This window comes from Bombus affinis, chromosome 5 (genome assembly GCF_024516045.1).
Source record: "Bombus affinis isolate iyBomAffi1 chromosome 5, iyBomAffi1.2, whole genome shotgun sequence".
NCBI lineage: Eukaryota > Metazoa > Arthropoda > Insecta > Hymenoptera > Apidae > Bombus > Bombus affinis.
This window is the reverse complement of record NC_066348.1, coordinates 8,679,293-8,698,715: the sequence shown is the minus strand read 5'-3', so window position 1 is coordinate 8,698,715 and position 19,423 is coordinate 8,679,293. Positions and strand designations below refer to the sequence as shown.

At 33.3% G+C, this 19,423-nt stretch overlaps 3 protein-coding genes and 1 long non-coding RNA gene across 9 annotated transcripts in view; 2 read left to right on the top strand and 2 right to left on the bottom strand.

Annotated features, from left to right (window-relative positions):
• Nucleotides 1-77: 77 nt before the first annotated feature.
• LOC126916087 (beta-1,3-galactosyltransferase 5) lies at nt 78-11,209 on the bottom strand. Of its 3 annotated transcripts, none has more exons than XM_050721479.1 (3): nt 11,082-11,209; nt 3,384-3,977; nt 78-3,030 (listed from the first exon to the last, which is right to left on the bottom strand). In XM_050721479.1, the coding sequence occupies exons 2-3, from the start codon at nt 3,937-3,939 to the stop codon at nt 2,516-2,518; spliced, it is 1,071 nt and encodes a 356-aa protein (XP_050577436.1). In that variant the 5' UTR covers nt 3,940-3,977; nt 11,082-11,209; the 3' UTR covers nt 78-2,515. The 3 variants fall into 3 exon arrangements, with proteins under 3 accessions (XP_050577436.1, XP_050577435.1, XP_050577434.1); XM_050721478.1 differs by lacking the exon at nt 11,082-11,209 and adding an exon at nt 8,949-9,995; XM_050721477.1 differs by lacking the exon at nt 11,082-11,209 and adding an exon at nt 8,942-9,992.
• On the top strand, nt 3,975-10,052 carry LOC126916103 (uncharacterized). 3 transcript variants are annotated; one of them, XR_007710422.1, is made up of 3 exons: nt 3,975-7,027; nt 8,175-8,658; nt 8,733-10,052. It is a non-coding gene; the product is annotated as an uncharacterized LOC126916103 (long non-coding RNA). The 3 variants fall into 3 exon arrangements; XR_007710420.1 differs by lacking the exon at nt 8,175-8,658; XR_007710421.1 differs by having other exon boundaries at nt 8,175-10,052.
• Nucleotides 10,125-15,387, top strand: LOC126916082 (NAD-dependent protein deacetylase Sirt6). Its single transcript, XM_050721464.1, has 7 exons — nt 10,125-11,062; nt 11,205-11,332; nt 12,388-12,506; nt 12,586-12,709; nt 12,801-12,974; nt 13,340-13,463; nt 13,640-15,387. Exons 1-7 carry the CDS (start codon nt 10,997-10,999, stop codon nt 14,126-14,128), a joined length of 1,224 nt encoding a protein of 407 aa, XP_050577421.1. The 5' UTR covers nt 10,125-10,996; the 3' UTR covers nt 14,129-15,387.
• Nucleotides 15,388-15,608: 221 nt separating this feature from the next.
• LOC126916061 (ras-responsive element-binding protein 1) overlaps nt 15,609-19,423 on the bottom strand; it is a 108,938-nt gene continuing 105,123 nt past the window's right edge. For both annotated transcript variants that reach the window (XM_050721400.1, XM_050721399.1), the window contains one exon: nt 15,609-19,387. In XM_050721400.1, the coding sequence (XP_050577357.1) occupies nt 18,824-19,387 (564 nt within the window). In that variant the 3' untranslated portion in view covers nt 15,609-18,823. The remainder of the gene's footprint in view (nt 19,388-19,423) is intronic.

Sequence of the window (19,423 nt, the reverse complement as noted above, 5' to 3'; positions counted from 1 at the left end):
TAAGTTAATATTCGAAACAATTCAACATATCTCAAAAAGCGAATAAAATTATTTTTGGGGTTATAGATAGCGTACAATTGAAACAATCCGTAGTTTATTGAAATTATAAGTATTTTACTCCATTACTATATAAACACGTTCGATAATATACAATGAAAAAACATTCGGTTTTTTCTACATAACGTGACGAAAATGCTGCTATAGTTAATATAAATTAAATAAATAAGAAAAAGATTGTTTAATCCACATCAGAGAATAATAGTCATGATACTTTGCTAACTAATAGTCACCAACATTTTGTACGTATATCTATAAGTGTATACAGAACAATTCAGAATTTACAGATCTCCATTGCAGCAACAGTGAAGCGTATTATATTAATTGTTACCGTTTAACACATATATTCTCTCTCTCTCTCTCTCTCTCTCTCTCTCTCTCTCTCTCTCTCTCTCTCTCTCGCCATTTTACAGAGAAATTCATGCGCTTCTTTTGCAAATCGTATTCGTTGTATTCTAGACTGAAACAAAGAGAGAAAACGACAGAACAACCGAGAATTAAATATGCATATTGTCGGTTTGCCAGAAGGTTGATATACTTAAAAAATTGTTACTTCTAAAATGAAAAAATTAGTTCTATAGAAGAAATTTATTTATTAAAATGAAAATATACTATTTAATAAGAATAACATACTTTAAAATAATATTTTAATCCTTTTTATAGTAGTAAATAATATCCACAAATAATATATACCCAGAACGTAAAACCTTTCTTGTAATTTATTATCTATAGGTGCTAACCGTAGATGGAAGAATGCAGGAAAGGAAAAAGTTGCACAATTGTATAAACATATAGAAGCACAAACTGCTAAAATTACAGAATTGTGTACTATACAATTGGGTACTAACAATGAGATGAGCTCAAGGTTGCAAAAGATAGAATGTGAACTTGAGATAATGCAACATTACACAAACTCAGAATATTTCAAATGCAATATAGAGAATCGGTAGCCAAAACAAAAGGACTTAGCTGGCAAAACGTCCAAGATGATGAAACTAGAAGAAATAGCTACATACAAGCATAACCAATTAGTTGAACTCAGCCCAAAATTGAATTTAGGAAATACCAAAACTACAGATTTGGAGATTAAGCTAATAAATGAACAAGATTCCAAACACTGCCGTTAATTATAAAACGATTTCATTGTTAAATAGTTAAGTAATTAATAATTTCCAATTTGAAACCTATATCATTCCTGAAAAATATATTATTGTCACTTGCAATTTTTAGTTGGAAACTTTTTATATCAAACATATTGCTTGAAAATATAATATTTTCAATTGTATTACTCTCCTAGCAAACCAACTGAATATAATCATAACATATGTGTGTGTGTATGTGTGTGTGTGTACATACGTATACTGAGGTATATTGCATCGTCGATAAATATGAAAATTGATAGAAAGAAAGGTGCGTGTAGGTTCAAGATCCATGTTTTTGCTAATCATTCAAGGAGCTGAGAATTAGAATTTCATTCGAATCGTTAGATAAACGATTCACGTTACAAGAACAAGAATTTCCAGTTTTTAAGCCCTCCTAACTCGCGAATGGACCCTTGATTTGGGGTTATACTTATTGGTACCTAATAATCTCATTTCATATAATCAGATTTTATATAACAATTTGATATCTTAAATTTTGAATTGAATATCTATAAATTTGTTTTTATTTCTCGATCGTTTTCTGGCCCTATAATCTTGGGATTATAATACATTTGCTTTTGCATCAATTGATTCACAAAAAGGAAAATTTCCTTATGCGATGTTAATATGATATGCATCGCTTGATCATTTTTACGATGAATTTTTCAAAACAGATTATTCAATAATAAGTAAATTAGTCGGATATACATCACCAACCAAGGAATATACAAATCATTGTGCGTTGATTGTGATGCGCTTCATCAAATCAGACACGCGTTTAAGAATTTCATTGAAACGTTGATTACGTAATATAGCCGTAAAATAGCCGTCACACAGATATAAAATTACGAAAGAAATTATAATATTACTTTTATAATATCATTATGGGAAAGCCAACCACGATAAGAAAATATTATATTATTCCGAAATATGAGATTCGATATTTAGAAAAAATTTCCTTTGCAACAAAGTATAATACTGTAAAAATACTGTGCAAAAAATTGAACACTCACGAAGAGAATTATATCTGTAGAGAATTGAAATGCATGAAAAGTGTGCAAAATATCAAGTATCAGAGAATTCTTTTGTCGCATTAAATAAGAAAAAGATTTATGCATCTGCCTTGTTAATAAAATTTAATTATTGAAATATTTCGTTTGAGTATTAATTTTTAACCTTTGTTTGTTTCTAAAGGTTACTGGGAATAGGCAAAAGAAAGAATTTAAGATCACGACGAGGCTTTTTTATCTGAAAAATTATCTTGAGAATAAAAATGATCACAGATGCATAAATGCCTTTCGCTCATTCGAAATGTTTCAGTTCACTAGGCTTTCGCTGCTAGGCCGTGGTTTAGTGACCACACTCTGTAAGGCTCTTATCTCGTTTTCAGTGAGGTTTGGAGGTCCGAACAGAAACTCCCTACGAGAATTTGGATTTGATAGAAGCTCCTGCATATTCTCGTTAGTTAGCACCAAGTAATGCAGAGAGGTTTGTGTTAAATTTACTTTCCTAGCTAACGTCCCGGTAATATGAACATCGTCGATCCAGAAATATGGCTCTTTCTGTGCCTCACGATACAAAAGAAATACGCTATCGGGAGAGTAGAGTATAGCCCATCCGGCACAATACGCAGGATAGTGTCTGCCAGGATATTCTTGAGGGGAAACTCTCCACTTGGAACGCCAGGATCTCTTCACGGTACCCGTGGGTAGAAGATCGCATAGGATCAATCGTCTGGCTCCCCATGGCGATAGATCACGCGTCAAGAAATCCAACATGGCAGGTACATGAACAAAAACATCATCGTCTAATTTTAATATATATTTGGCACCTGAAAGGAAAGGAACATCTTTCAGAAAATTCACATTTATAAAGAATATATTTTCGTAATAAATTCATATTTATCACAGAAATTTACAATTATAGATTTGTCCATAACAGTTCTTTCTCCTACTGGAATAATATTCAAAATAATCTTGGAATTTCATCGTTATTTGAAGATATTGCAAGTTCTAGGCATATTTGATAATATTAAGAAATATTTCTTAAGAATATCTGATAATAAACATACGTTTATCATCGGCTATGAAAGAACTAACGAAATATCATCTGGTAATAAAAGAAAAGAATTCCGCTATATTTAATGGATTAAAGAATTATTCAAAATATCTCACAAAAACTTACTTGGACAATGATACGTAGCCCACTTCAATGCCATCACATGCTTGTAAGTCATGTTTCTGTAGGCATCGAGAAAGTTGCCTTGTATCAAATCTTTGAATTTTCTATTCTCCTCTTCCAGCATCGTCTGATATTCATCAGACGAGCCGACGAAGAAGAGGAGCGCCACCTCCGGAGATTGCTGGCCCCATGTCTCTCTGACCACGTTTCTCTTAACAAAGTTTTCGGGAGCCGAATGAACCAGCATCAGCAGCAACGGGTGCGTCCGGTTGCACGGGTCATTGTTGATCGTGAACCGGAAGTCCTTTATGTCGATCAAGGTGGATTTATCACCGAACGAAAGTTCGTGCAGTAAATACGGCTGCGGGGAGAGCGTCACGTTTCCGGGAAGGATTAGCAGATATCCCGGTGCCGACGCGCCGCTGCTGTACGGCGTCGGTGAACCGGAGCTGTCGATGTGAAGCCAGAAGGAGAAGCATCCAGTCAGTGCCAAGGCGACCACGAAAATCAGAGTGTAAGGCGACGTACCGGAGGCATGGAGTCGCCGCTTATCCAGCATACTAACGAGTCCCTTACATCATACAGGTCTAAGTCCGGCTGAAGAAGACAAACACTTGTGTTAGTTTTTATTCTTCATTTTGATACAGAGTGTTTCGTAAATAGGTGAACAAATTTTGGTATCGTATTTTCTACAAGTTTGATCATATTTTTATCAGGTTCTATACATTTCATTTTCATGGTATAAAATTTTTCTAATCATACATAGAATTAATCAATTAATATGTAAATGTTATAGTAAATGTAAGTACTTCTCGAAGCCGCTGTAGTTGCCATGCGTAGAATTATGAACACTGTCAACATTTCCTTCTGTTACAAACGATACAGTAGAATAAGTTAACATTATAGAGACCCTAACTATATATTTCTGAAACATCTTGTACATAATATTAGTTGTTACATATAGTTTCATATTCTATATAAATATGATTATATGCTCTATAATATTTCTTTCATAGATGATAACGGAAAAATTCGTTAACTCCTGAAGTGGACGATTCAAACTGTATATTAGTTGAGGAGTATATACAACAGTGATTTCGTTTGTGAAGAACTCACTGCTATAATCTGCAATATTGTATTCCATTTTGTTCATATACTTTTAATAGTCGGTAATTTCTTGAACATTACAATACAAGTAGCGATAATAAAAAATAATAAGATTGTTCAATTTTTCAAAGGTTGACAAATTAAAGATCAATACCTAAATATCAATTCAACAAGAATCAACGTTGAATCGCGTAGACTTTTGAGTTGGTATGCGTCCAGCTGGGTGAAAGACAGCCAATTATAGATATTTTAGGTATACCTTGAACTAACGTCGAACTTAGATCGCTAATAACATTCACTGATGAATGGCAAAAAAGTTTGCGGCCAATTGAACACTTGAAGGAGGCGAGACTATAATAAAACTAAATGAAAGCGCATACCAGATGAATTATAAGTGAACGATTTAAATGTACGTATATATCCTACAATCTCCTACGGATGACTGACACGGTGCTCACGTCGGTGAACTATCTTTGATCTTTGACAGGAAATGTTATAACTAGCTATACATATTACATAAATATATAAAATATAATTCTTTTATTTCTGTAGATAAGTCGGTAATCCTAAATAATACCAGGTGATAATGGATACAATATAGATAATTGTAATGTGTAATTTATGTAAAGTATAATTATGTTCTGCTCGTCGTATCTGTAGACAATTTAATTTTTATACAGTTTAAGGACAGAGATATCTCATACACGACTATATAACTATAATCTCACTTAAAAACTTTTGGCACATCTTGTATTTGTTCTGTTAATAATGCACAGGAAGGTATAGACGACTTAGGTATTATCCGTTTGAATAATTTCCATCCTTCCATGACCTTGAACAGTTTAAAAGTCTATGTTTCAAATGTAGCTTCTCCGAGATTATAGCATTTGTTTAAAAACGTATAGATTAATTTTAGTTTCGAAAGGCCCCGGTGGCCGATAGACATGAAATTTGAGGGGGCCTGATGAAAGGGAGCAGGGGAGTGTGTCCCAAATATATAATTGTCCTAAATATAAAATTTTAGTTTCGGGTATTTATTTATTGGTATATCTCCGAGGTATTGATACAGAACTTGCAGTACTGTACATTAAATTCTATCTATACTGATGTTATTAATGCAAGCGTCATTACTGAAATAATGTCGACTGTCGAGCAGCCGATGATGCAATAGCGATATCGGCTTTAGTATCTATGGGGTGTTCCACCTACAACCCGACCACTTCTTTTTAAGCTACGTTATATTTACATCTTAATTTCGCTGGCCGAAAAATATTGGGTTACACTGTACTTAGTTAATTACACTGAATAATTTTGGATACCGTACCGGATACTGTCCGGATGGAGATAGAAAAGTACGAGTAATATCGGTTAGGACTAGACTATATATTTTTCTTGTCGAAAGACTACTTTGCCAATTTCGCTGATCTCAAAATAGGTTGAGAAATTTTATATTTTGAACGACTTTTTCCTATAGAGGCAACCAATGGTTGACCTTAGTTTTCGAGTTATACCCAAAATATCTCGCCACTCCGCTTTAGTTTTCAAGTTGGCTTAGGTTAATACTAATGTTAATCCAGCATTTGATAGCTTAAACACTTTAAAGAATAATTAAATAAAATATAAAACATCCTTTATGCGGTCGAGATTACAATAATCTATTTTACGTGAAACACCCTATAGATACTGAGGCGGATATAGCTGCTGTATCATCACCTACTTAAGAGTTAACGGTGATGACTACTACAACAAAGACGGTTATATTAATAACGTTTGCGTAGACAGAATTCAATGTATAAATTTCTAAATGTCTAAAAAATGTCTAATATTTTATATTTGGGATTCATCACCGCCATCAAATCTCGAATCGATAGGTTACCGGGGCCTTTCGGAACTTCAACCCAGTAACGTTCCCATTCGGTTTATTTACATCCCTTTATCAATCAATAATTACTTCAAAAGGTATTCATTTCCAAGTATTCGAGATTATTACATATTATTTAATCATTGAACTCTATAAAATTTTATGAAAAGATAATAACGATAATTATTTTTCTTATAGATAAAAAGTATTCTTCCCTTTGGAAGCCATTTTTTCCAGTTCAAACTTTTCGAAACTCTTCTGTCGACATTCTTGTCTGGTTTTTAAAAATAACGTTCTTTAACGAATTGCTTTCTGTAATCTAGGAATAATAGCTGGTGACACCGGCTATTTATCAAAAAATTACAGCGCTTATCGCATGGATATATCGGCCATTCGGTCGACGTGGCAGTGTTCAACGATCCTCAAAGCCTAAAACATCTTGTTCGGGTTCTACATTATTTTTTCATATAAAATCAGTGTATTTTCGATGCACTCAGTGCGGCTCAAAATAATTTTTTTATCTCTTTTATATGGAAATATAAAAATAAGGCTGGTAGCTTCTATTACTTCATAGACATCCTACATCATTAGATCTTGGAAAATATATGGGACACTTTGCTGCATAGGAAAGAACATAGCAATTGCGTCACGAATTATTAATCGATACATAAATATTTGTGTAAGTACCAAGAAACTTGTTACATATAAATTCCATTCTTTGGCTACTAATGTTCGTATTTAACGAGATCAATACACATAGTAATAAGTCAATTGTGATAAGCACAATTTTGTCCACGTGAAAGAGTAATGTACATATATGTCTTATATACATCTTATTATTTTTTTTTTTTAAAGTAATGTACACAGGTATAGTAATGTATACACACATATATATTACTTTGTGCGTGTGAACGCGTATGTGTGTGATATATGTATTACATATTTCATTGTTCCGAGGAATTTTAATGCAAATGATTACTGTTAAGAGTAACTTATAACGGGTGATAACCTTTCACTCGAGATTAGCTTTCATTACATGATTTCCAACTTGAAAATTAATAATTCTGCACTTATGATATCATAACAAATGCAGACAATTATTATATTGACTTTGCTATTTTAATTACATAAATTTGTTATTTTAAATACAGAATATTTTTATGTTGAGTAAATAAAATTCATATTACCAACGTTTTAATTAATTGTTTATAAGTTATTAATTATCCGTAACTTTTAGAGATTAAAAGAAAAATTACTACAAATATTTTTGTGAAAAAATTTGAACACCATATTACTGTAAACCGTGCTAAATTACGCAGCGTTTAGAAAGTGCTTTGAAAAAATCAACATTCCAGAACCTTCACTTTTGATATTCCGAAAACGTTTGGAACTTATTGTATTACAAAATAATATCATAGTATAAACACGTCTTGTTTCCTAAAGATCCTCATCTCTGTTTCCTCGAAACAAAGGAAACATTACAAAGCTGGTTGCTTTACATGCTTCATTAATAAGTCACAGAGAAACTTGTTACTTGTTACACACCTCGGGTCTCGACAATTAGATAGATAATTTATGAAACAATATACATACACAATTTTCCTTATCAATTTCGCAAGTTTAAATATTTTTATAAATAATCTTAATGTTCAAAATTTTTATTTCTAGACAAATATCTTTTTAATATATATCGTTTTTAATATAATATATATAATATAATTATTAAATATTTCTATTATAATTATCAAATTTAAACAATATTAATATACGCATTACTTCTAAATATAAATTTCTAAGTAAATCGTTTAATATATTATCTTTTTCAGGAAGCTAACTTTCTTGTCATGAGAATATGCAGAATGTTTCTACCTTTTTTCGCAAAATGCTGGTATCATATTCTATGATTAAAAATAAGAGAAAAATGTTATATAAACATATATTCAAATATTCTTTATTAAAAAATTATAACAAAGATTCAAAATAACAACAGACTAGTTTTCGTTCAATGGAGTATATGAACAAATCGGTGATTTATGTAGTTCCATTTTAATGACATCTGTCAATGCCATATTTATAAGAACTGAATTTAAAATGTAACTAACCTAAGTAAATACATATCGCAAATCTATTTTTATAGTGTATCGATGATGAAAACCGTAACTGTTTCGTATTTTTGTTATAATTTTTTAAGAAAGCATTTTTAAGCCTATGTTTATATAACATTTTTCTCTTATTTTTACTCTTAGAATATGCTGGTGTCATTTTACGGGAAAAAATAGGGACACCCTATATATGAAACAAGGATATACTGTAATATATAATTTATTATGTTACTATAAAATCATTTAATCAATTTCTAATATACATATATTGTTTTCTTCTAGAGTGATAATTCATCTTTTCATAAGAATGCACATGAAACAAAAAGAAGCTTTTGCTAATCGTGCAACATACGCATCATCTCGAACATTACTATCGCCTAAGCGCTTCTATCGAGAAACGAAAACAAAAGCATCATACCACAGTACCAAAAAATAGCAAATGTATAACCCGACCCGACCCAACAGAAAAAAAGCAGAAAAATTATACTTACAACTTACGTGCGATAAAGAGCAATGAAGAATTCGCAGCATCTGTCGCCCAGATAGAAATCTTGTCTTACACATTCGGCACAGTTGACATTAATGCCTCGACGTCGCTGAAGCGTAATATAATGTAATCACAGGGAGTTTGAGGTTATGCTAGATGAACGTTAACGACAACGTCGTGTTTAACGGTTGGCATATCACTATTGGGCCAAGAAAGCGTAAATGCGCGTTCTCGAAAGGAAAAGCTACGTGAACGTCAACAGAACGTGGATATCTCGGATTGTTCAACAGCTCTGTTCCTTTTTTTCCTGACACCCTTCATTTTTCCCTTCCTCTTTATTTGTTTAATCGTATGCCTCTCTATACGACCGAGACAGATTGAACCATGTGTAGAAAAATTCGCTAGAATACGAAACCCACAGTGAGATGCCGTGGCCAAAGAGCGAAGTCCATTTGAGCCATGAGTCGATGGTGAACCCGGTGTTCCCATCCTACGACTCTGCGCTGTCTATTGGGCGCACCCTCTTCAGTCGGCCTTGCGCATCGCGTCAAATGCGGGAAATTCAAGTGACAAACCTTATCGATTCTCTTATTTCCTTGACATAACTTTTATTAGAGATTGTGGTTTTGAACTAGTATTAATACACTTGACCTGTCAATATTCGACTACATAGTATTAAAAAGACACGTGTACTTGTATATTATGCATGCCCTTATCCTAATCCGTGCATAATTGTATAATTAAGTTTATTATTCATGCTGTATACTAATGTTTTACTAAATGTATGTTTGCAGTAAATGTACTGTAGTCTCTATGTACATTTTCGAATTTCAAATTTTAATATTATATTCACGATAGTTATGTATCACTATAGTGCTAATGAAATTTCATAAAGTTTCGTACAATGCATATAATGTATTTATAAAAATTGTGTGTGGTAAGTATCCTAATATTTTTGTGACCTGTTGTATTTAAATACACGTGTATTATTTCACGCGTATTTAGTTAAGATAAATAATACAAGTAATGCGTGAGATTTCATAAAATTTTTTAATCGATCAATTATTTTTGTATCTTTACAGATTTATGAATAAATTAGATAACATGAAAGAGTATACCGTGTCATTTGTTTTAGGCTTAAAATTTTTTAAAGTAATATTGTTAAAAGAATGAATTATGATATAATATTTCGTTCGACTTCTACATATCAAAGTCCTCTTATTAATTTTGTGCAAATTATAATGACTAAGAGTACCAGACTTTCAATGTTCAACTTCTAAATATTCAAAATGGCACTTTCTCTTATTATTTTATTTAAACATATTAACTTATTTCACTTTACACAACGATATCTAAGACTACGTAGAATATAAGAATTTATTTATATACAAAAATTTGTGAAATCATAGGGGATCGTACCAATATTTATTATAAAATTCATGTCAAAATGCTTTAAACGTCAAACGCTGAGCGAAAGCACAGATACGAAGTAGCGTTGGAAACTTTACGGGGCGAATCGATAGAAAGAGGAACGGTAAGAAGAACGAAAACGCGCGCTTTATATCGCACTTTACAGTTCTTCAACTAAACAACTAATTGTTTCAAATATTACCGCGAACGAATTTTAATCGCGAAGAGTAGCCGTAGATGGCGCTGATTGTCGGCGGCATGAATTGAATGGACGCGAGAAACTCAAGCGTCTGCAGCGCTATAGCCACCTCTCCCTGGGGCGCATCCTGCGCATGCGTTGCACGTTTATTATCTTCTTTCTGTTCAAGTGCCATTTCATTGCATGCAGTGCAGTCTATAAAACAGAATGCGTTCTCGGTGGATCTCGAGTTTCCTATCACTTATCGTCATTCGTAGCGTATAAACATAACAGCACGCGGTCATTAACTTACAAATTGTTTACGTGTCGTCCGACACATGGGAAACCATTGATATCGTGCACGAAATGCCAGTTTTCGTCTAATAAAAAACACGATCGAGCCATTGTTAGCGTCGTAGTCGAGGGTTTTCGGAGTCGAATAATTTGTCGAGCGATAACGCGCGAGCAAAAATGTCATGCAGCTACGCGGACGGTCTCTCGCAGTACGAAAACAAAGGAGTGCTGGGCCTGGAAGAGGTAAAAACCGTTTATTCACCATCGCCCGTTTGGCGGGAGTCGGCCATCCGCGACGATTTCCAATCGTTCGCCCACCCGATGTGTGAAAACTTAACTATCGCCTTTTTTTTATTTCCTTCTCTTTCCTTCCTTTTTTTTATAGAGATACGACAGCGTTGAGGCGTTGCGACTGAAGTGCGGCCTTCTAGCCGATTGGATACAGGCGGCACGGCACGTAGTCGTCCACACCGGCGCCGGCATCAGCACTGCTGCGGGCATTCCGGATTTTCGGTGATTATCATTTGTAATTTTTCGCTCGAATCCCCACCCTACTTCTAACTACTTTCATCCCCTCTCCCCGAGCAGTTCCCGATCGGCTCTCCCGTAATTCCGATTCTCTGCTTATGCGTTCGAAAGCGCCACTGGGCCAATTCTTTTAAATTAATCGAGCGGGAATAACGGAAGCGGCGAAGAAACAGCCCGAAATATTTCCTTTCGAATCGACGCGTCCACCATTGTTGCGTACGACAATGCCTCACCGTGATCTATCCCAAAACGCTGATTAACTTATGAAATCGAGCAGAAACCATCGAATTAACTCAAGTTTTCCGAAATAAATGCAGAGATAGTATGATAGCTAATAATTCTAACAATTATCTTTTTTTTTTATTTTGCGAAAAGTTATGAATTAATTTTTTAAATAGATAATTATTCTTTTATCCTATATATAATACGTAATGTAATTATATTACTTCATGTTGTGTGTATGTGTACGTACGCGCGTGTGTGTTCTATGTAACACACATATGTAACATGTTACACCAACACATACACGTATGTTATATATATGTATACACACACACACACACACACAACATGCCATTTTTTATATTTTAAATACAATATCTTTTTTATCATAAGTAAAAAATGATGAATTTTATGATAAATAATAATTTAATTGAAATTAACGTTCAATTATATTTTTTATTTTATATATATATTATGTTTTGTTTCTTTTTATGTTATATTTCATATATGAGTCACACACAAGCCCTACTAATTAACTTCATAAATTGGAAACTAGGAAGAGATGATGATACAACGTTATCTTGTAATATATATTTTAGAATTTATCATTATTACCGTGCTATCTCTCTGATAAATTAACTTGTGAAAATCGGTCATCTGTTTTTTGAAAAATGAATATTAATAATCCACTTAGATAATGAAATTGAGAAATTGACAAAAAATAAAGTTGATCAGTTTGACTTTTGAGAGACTCATATAGATATATATATATTGAATATTTCTAATAATTTCCATATACTATGTATGTGGTTTCTTAGAGGTACAAATGGAGTATGGACATTAGAGCAGAAAGGTTTGAAACCTACAATGAACATTTCTTTTGACGAAGCAATTCCTACAAAAACACATATGGCATTGAAAAAATTAGTAGATGCTAGTGAGTACAATTATGATAATACAGAACAATTACATACTTTCATTTCATAGAAAATTGATCAATATTATTTCTCCTCCAGAAAAAGTTAAATTTATTATAAGTCAAAATATTGATGGCTTGCATCTTCGATCAGGAGTACAGAGACAGTATCTTGCAGAATTGCATGGAAATATGTTTACCGAACAATGTGATAAATGTGGAAGGTTGGTATTCTTTTCCCAAAAATTACATTGTACAATTACAAATTTGCAAAATATTATATTTTATCTCTTTCATTTGTTAATGTTCATCTAGGCAATTTATTCGGAACTTTGCAACTAAAAGCGTAGGAAAAAAGTCCCTGGACACTGTATGTAGATCTGAGCAAATTGGTGGTCGTCCGTGCCGTGGACGCATGCACGACACCATCCTCGATTGGGAACACAACTTGCCAGACAGTGATCTATCTTTATCTGACTTACACTCTAGGTAAATCGGCAAAGACCTCTAATGAAATGAAAGATATTAATTTTTTTATATCGCGACATATCACAGAGATAAATCTGGAGGCATTATACAAATGTTTTTAAACAGGCGATAAGAATATTGTAATAAAGTGAACGTACTTTGTAATATAATTTAATGTGAAAAATTTGGTATTTTTTGCGAACAGATAAAAGGAAGATTGCCTAACAGTTGTTGATGTATTAAAAAGATTTGGAAAAACGATTCGTTGATCTGAAAAATCCTATATTGATATCTCAGGTTTTAGTTAACAATTATTTACGACAATTATTTTGTTTGATAATGTTATCGTGGAAAAATGTATTTAATAAAAGTATATACGTTTACAGTGTCGCGGATTTAAGTATATGTCTTGGGACGACGCTTCAAATTATCCCGAGCGGTAATTTACCTCTGTACACCAAAAAATACGGAGGACGTCTTGTTATATGTAATCTACAATCCACAAAACATGTAAGACAACTTTTTATCTTTAAACTACTAACAAATTCTTTACTCTAAACTTTTAATAATTAACCTGTTACTAATTTAAGGATATATTTGTGTAAATTACTATAGCATACTGTGGTCAGTATACTCTTTGGAGTAAAAAATTAACATGATTAAAAAAACAAAGGATATTATTTTAGGACAAAAAGGCAGACTTAATTATCAATGGCAATGTTGACGAAATAATGATCAGCGTTATGAAAAAGTTAGGACTAGAGATACCCGAATACGAAAGTACAATGGATCCTACGCGTAATTCTGACACAACGTCCAAAGAAATGGACTGGACGATACCAACGAGCAGAATAAAAGAAATGAACGTATTGTACAAGAAGGTGTGCAAACCGATGAGAAGGAAACGAAAGACCTTCATGTACGAGCGGGAAAGAACTGACACGAAACGGGAGACGAAAACGAAGAAGCAAGCGTTCATGATGAAACAGGATATAAAAGCAGAGGATACGATGAACACAGCGAATCAGGTTTGCAACAACGCGGTAGTTCCGGAGGATATAAGCAATAACGCGGTGAAAATCGAGGACGAGATGAAAGACATAGAACAGTTCGACTTCACCGCGAACAACATGACTCAGCCAGATCCTGGGTTGGAAGTGAACGACATACTGTAGCATGATTTAAGCAGGTGGTGATCCAGCGACCTAATACTCCTATTAATCTTCAGTCTTTGTTAAATTTATTTACGAGTGCATATAGAATGGATGTTATCTGTATGTGAAGAATGCCTAAAAAAAAGTGCTATTGATTTGTTTATACGAAAACGACAAAAGAAAACAAAAAAAAAAGTAAGAAAAAAGTAAAAGTATAAGTTTATTAACCGGTAAACCGCTTTTATCGTCAAGTCAGAAAGCGCTGCAATACGTGTAAATATGTGTAGTAGTACTTTCGTAATCGCTTCCATGTTCTGTCCGCTTTTTCATTACTAGTAGTTCTCTTCTTAATCAGAGAAAATCAAGAGTTTTTCCAAGTGATCTAATGTGTATCATACTCTACTGACATACACGTATATGCATGCACACCATGTTTTTCTCCATTACGATACATTAAATGTTAAGTACGTAAGATGATTTATTTAGAATCGTTTGTAAGGTGTTGAACAGAGATTTTGTAGTACAGCGTCGATCATGAGATGATCTTTCTTCAAACGGATCTTGAAATGATCGTGAAGAGCGCAGCTATAACGTGTTACGTTCAAGTGCGTTTAATTCGTATATCTATATATATTATAGGTAAAATACTGTTCGTGTTTTCCACAGAAAATGAAAAGAAACATGACCAAAAAAATCTTCCATACACGAAGCGATTATCGGAAGATCCGCAGATGTTTTAAAATTGCACCGGAATAGTAAATACTCGTTGCTACTTTGAACGTTTAAGATTGAAATCTTTTAATAGAAAGCTCCATACGAGCCTCGGTGTTGTTTGATCGAATCTAATAGTTAAGTGTCTCTTGTTAAACGCACATACGTTTGTATAATCGTGATAGAACGACTAAAAGCGTTTTGTAGGTAAAGGATGAAACGGATAATGGGACCGCGAATGTTACTCCCTCGACAATATGTCTCCTGAGCGAGTTTAGAAGCGGAAGTGCAAAAATTTGAAAGAGAGAGAGAGAGAGAGAGAGAGAGAGAGAAAAATAAAGTATGGAAATGCAAGCGAGTCTTTCTTATATCGGCATTCGACGCTATTTTGTCGATAGCGTTTTATAGTAGAACGCAGATTAGTGAAATGTGTAATATTTATATGTAAATAGTGATATATATGCTTGGTTGCTCCTAATAATTTATTACTTTAATTGATATTATTTACTGGACGTTATTATTAGTGAAATATTATAGCATTCGACGGGAAATAAAATTGTGGAAAGGGATTTTTGTATGGTCACTATTTCCTATTCTATTTTTGATAATTTGGGAATTAAAATAAGGAAAAGGGAATGTTTAATTTTTCATCTTGATATGGTATATTCTTATTCATAAGCAAAGTTTAAACAAGGATACAAGATAATCATGTACTTACACGTGCGCTACAATAATTACTTTATAGCATAATTCTTTTTAAACCAATTAAGAAAAAACATCACTCCAAAGATTTAAATACATTTCGCCTCTTTAATAAATAGATCTTTTTCGTTTACATATTTTATATATTTTTTTTTTTTTTACGTAGACTTCACCGTCACGTGGCGCTGCGCTACATCGACGTGGAAACATTTTTGAGATCTGAAACAGCGTCTCCCGTTTTTTTTTATCTCAACTAGTCCTTTTTTGCACTAGCATTTTTCTTTTTTATTATTTCAAACATTTTCCAAATAATATTGAATTCATATACATACATGAGATATATATATAAAACCGCATGTTCAAAAACATTAACGATGCAAATCGTTTTGTCAATAACATTATATAAAATAAAATTAAAATTAACAAATAATAATTCTTTTTGAGGAATTGTTTTATATTATATCTTTGAATGTATTAAAAGATTTTTCTTATATTAACAAAGAAACACCGATTCAGAGTGAAATTATTAGGGCTGTTTTCCGTTACTACAAAGCACAAAAGCTAACGTTACGTTTTGATTTTCGTAATATTAATAAAAAAAATATTCCGATATTTTGTAATAAATATACATTATTGTAATAATTATACAAGCTTTCACAGATTCTTTTATCGATAATTTATGCTTCGAGCATAGATACTAACATTTTTAGTTTCTCTATATTTACACATTTGTAGTTTATATATCCGTATATATGTATTTAGGAATTTGTTAATTCCCATTGGTCACATCTATAGTTAAATCGTAACCGTTGACGTCCTTAACCTTAACATTAGCATAACGATTATCCTATTTATATTTAGTCGAATAGGGGATTTCTCGAAAATCAACATGTCACGAGTTGCTACGTATCAATAGTCAAAGCAGAGAAGTCTTCTTTTTTATACATGTACTGCGCGAACGAAATTATCGATGGATCTTAAGATTTTTCCATCGAAATCTATAATTTATGGAATAAAATTTTCAAACAATACACGTTCCACGCAATACACATATAACATATGTGTGGAAGAAGAATCTAAGTACTATTGACGGAATTTGAAAGGAAACGGAAAACACCCCGAATAAGTTTGCAAACGGTCGACTTTCGACGAGCGCAGACATCGATTCGTAAGCAGCCATTCTCGCTAAAGAAGGATAAATACGGTGAGCTTTAAAAAGAGAAAGAGAAAGAGACAAAAGTGAAGATTGGTAGGAAAGGAAAAGAAAGAACATGGAGAATGAAGTATAAACCTGTTGTATATGATGGAATGTATTCGTGTCGCATAAAAGAGATCATATAGTGAAGGACAAAAGGCAGGAATGGAAAATTATATCAGAAGCAGAACACCGCGGAAAGAAAATAGGAGAGAAAGAAGGAAAGAAGTATTACGATTAGAAGATACAAATGTTTTATCGATTGGTTCGACTTGTATTTCTGGTGTCCACCGAGAAGGCCGATAACCGACATCAGAATCGAAGCCGACTATTTGGTATAATTGCATTTTTTTTTAAATATTGTCCTCTCGGTTCCTAGGGGACTCGAATGAATGAGGACGATACGATGCGGAACATAGACCTACCGAAATTTTTAGTTAGACTATCTATGTACAGTAATCATTTATCCGACGGAATAGAAATCGATTATTACATATATATATATATTTATTTATATAATTATATACGATAAACTTTCTTTTCTATATTGCTCTACTTGCATATTATTGAATCGCATTCTTCGACTTGCCTGACGTCTACCGAGAAGGACGTATGCTATCTTACCGACTGAGCTTCACGGTCCGGACTCTACGATCAATAAATCGAACGCGATTTTTCAATCTCTTTCGGTTGTCTCAGTTTTCGATTCGCGTTTCGAGACACCTTTTTCTTCAGCAAAAAACAAGTACATCGCTGACAAGGAAAACTTTTCATTTAGTGAATCGCGGTTTTAGGTACGTGACAAACAATAAATAGAAGTACGTATTATATGGCTAAATTAATTCGTTGTGTATCTTTGGGTTTTAGTACGGCTCGCTCGATTAATGAAGAGAAAGTCACCGACTAAATATATGCTTCGTGACGTTCTCTTGTTCCATTCTTGACCAAATCTTTTGTTTTGACACGGCTTTGTATTGACAAAGCTTAATCGTGCCTTTTTAATGTACAACGCTAGCTCTTAGAGAAACGTGTAAGCTTATTAGAAACGTGTGATTCACACGTATTTGTGGTTATAATATGTACATAATAGAGAGATACGCGGAAATATTTTAGCCCATGTTTTGTGTGGGCGCGAGAGATTAGAAGAAAGAGAAAATAGAAAAAAAAGAGGAAAGTAGGCACTTAATTGACGAAGAAAAAACGATTCTGTAATAGCTGGCATTGCTTGTATAAGCGAAAGTGGCTTTGCGTTGTTGTAGTCAATTTAAACATTTCTCTTGACTCGAACAAAGCATGACAACTTGATGAAATTTTATTAAAATAGGCTCTTGATTCACTTATGTTGTTAAAAATCATTGAAATTCATCCACACCGTAATCATAGATTTAATTTCATATAATTTGAAATGTATATTTTTATTGACATCACTGATGTCTGTTATAGTTTAAAGATATCATCAAACAACCCATGTTTATTAGAAGAAGAAATTTATCAACGTCAAATTATAAAAATGTGCGAAATTAAGATAAAAGATGTTGTATATTGTTAAATTTCTTCTTCAGGAACACGGTGAATATGTTGTAAGATGATATTTTAAACAATCAGTCTGATGTTCAACAAAAATAAACAATAATGGTGAGTGCATTTATTTGAATATATGTCCAATTCACTCGAATTGTCTACAGATCATATAAAATCATCAATGTATCGTATGAATTGTAACATATAGACAAATAAGAAATGACTACAATTTTTTCACAGTCACGCAAAAATGAATTAATACAATAAGTATTGCTATATAAAAAACACTGATATATTGTTGTATTTCTTCATTTTTTCAACAAATTTTTGTTAATTAAATTAACTATCAAGTAAATAACAATAAAAAAGGGCTAAAAGAAAATCAAAACTCAATTTTTAACAATATTTATCAATTTATCATACTTATTAACACGCATGCACACTTTTCTTTCTCAAATAAGTACCTACTTACACTATCTCTACTATACAAAGATTAACTTATCGATTGACTTTCGTACACGTAAATGGGGGAGGAACCTAAGGCACGATCGTGAAATGTCCAAAAAAAAGCAACAGCTGAATCTATTTCACTCATGGCTACGCTTTACTCCTAATAGCTTGGCGGCGTCATCAGCGGATGCCTGTAGTACTCTGTCGATGAAACTCTTGTCTCTTATTCCCAACAGGTTCGAGATCAAATCATTATCCGTGCTTTCTGCATCTGGATTTGCGTTTGATGGAATACTGGCCAATTTCCCTGTCAGAGTGGTTAATTTCTCGTATGGATTGAATCTTATTAATCCACTCGGGGCTGCATCACCGGTCGCGACTGGAGTAACAGTTGGTAAAGAGATTCTGTCTTGAATACGGGAATTTCCGTTGTTGGCTGCCACCAGAATTTGTTGTTGTTGACTTCGTGGTGTGATCGTAGGTGGCTGCGCAGGTGAATTCTCTTCATCTCCGCTTGTACCAACATACATGGTAGAATCGATGGATTCGTGCTTCTTTCTGTGCCGCAGCATACTATGTTTCAAGGTGAATCTTCTGCAGCATATATCGCAGGAGAAAGGTCGTTCTCCGGTGTGTGTTCTCATATGGCGCCGGAGATCCTCCGCAGACCAGAACCGCCTCATACAGAATGCACATACGACCTGGAGGTAATAAGAAATTAATTGTTTTAGTTGTAG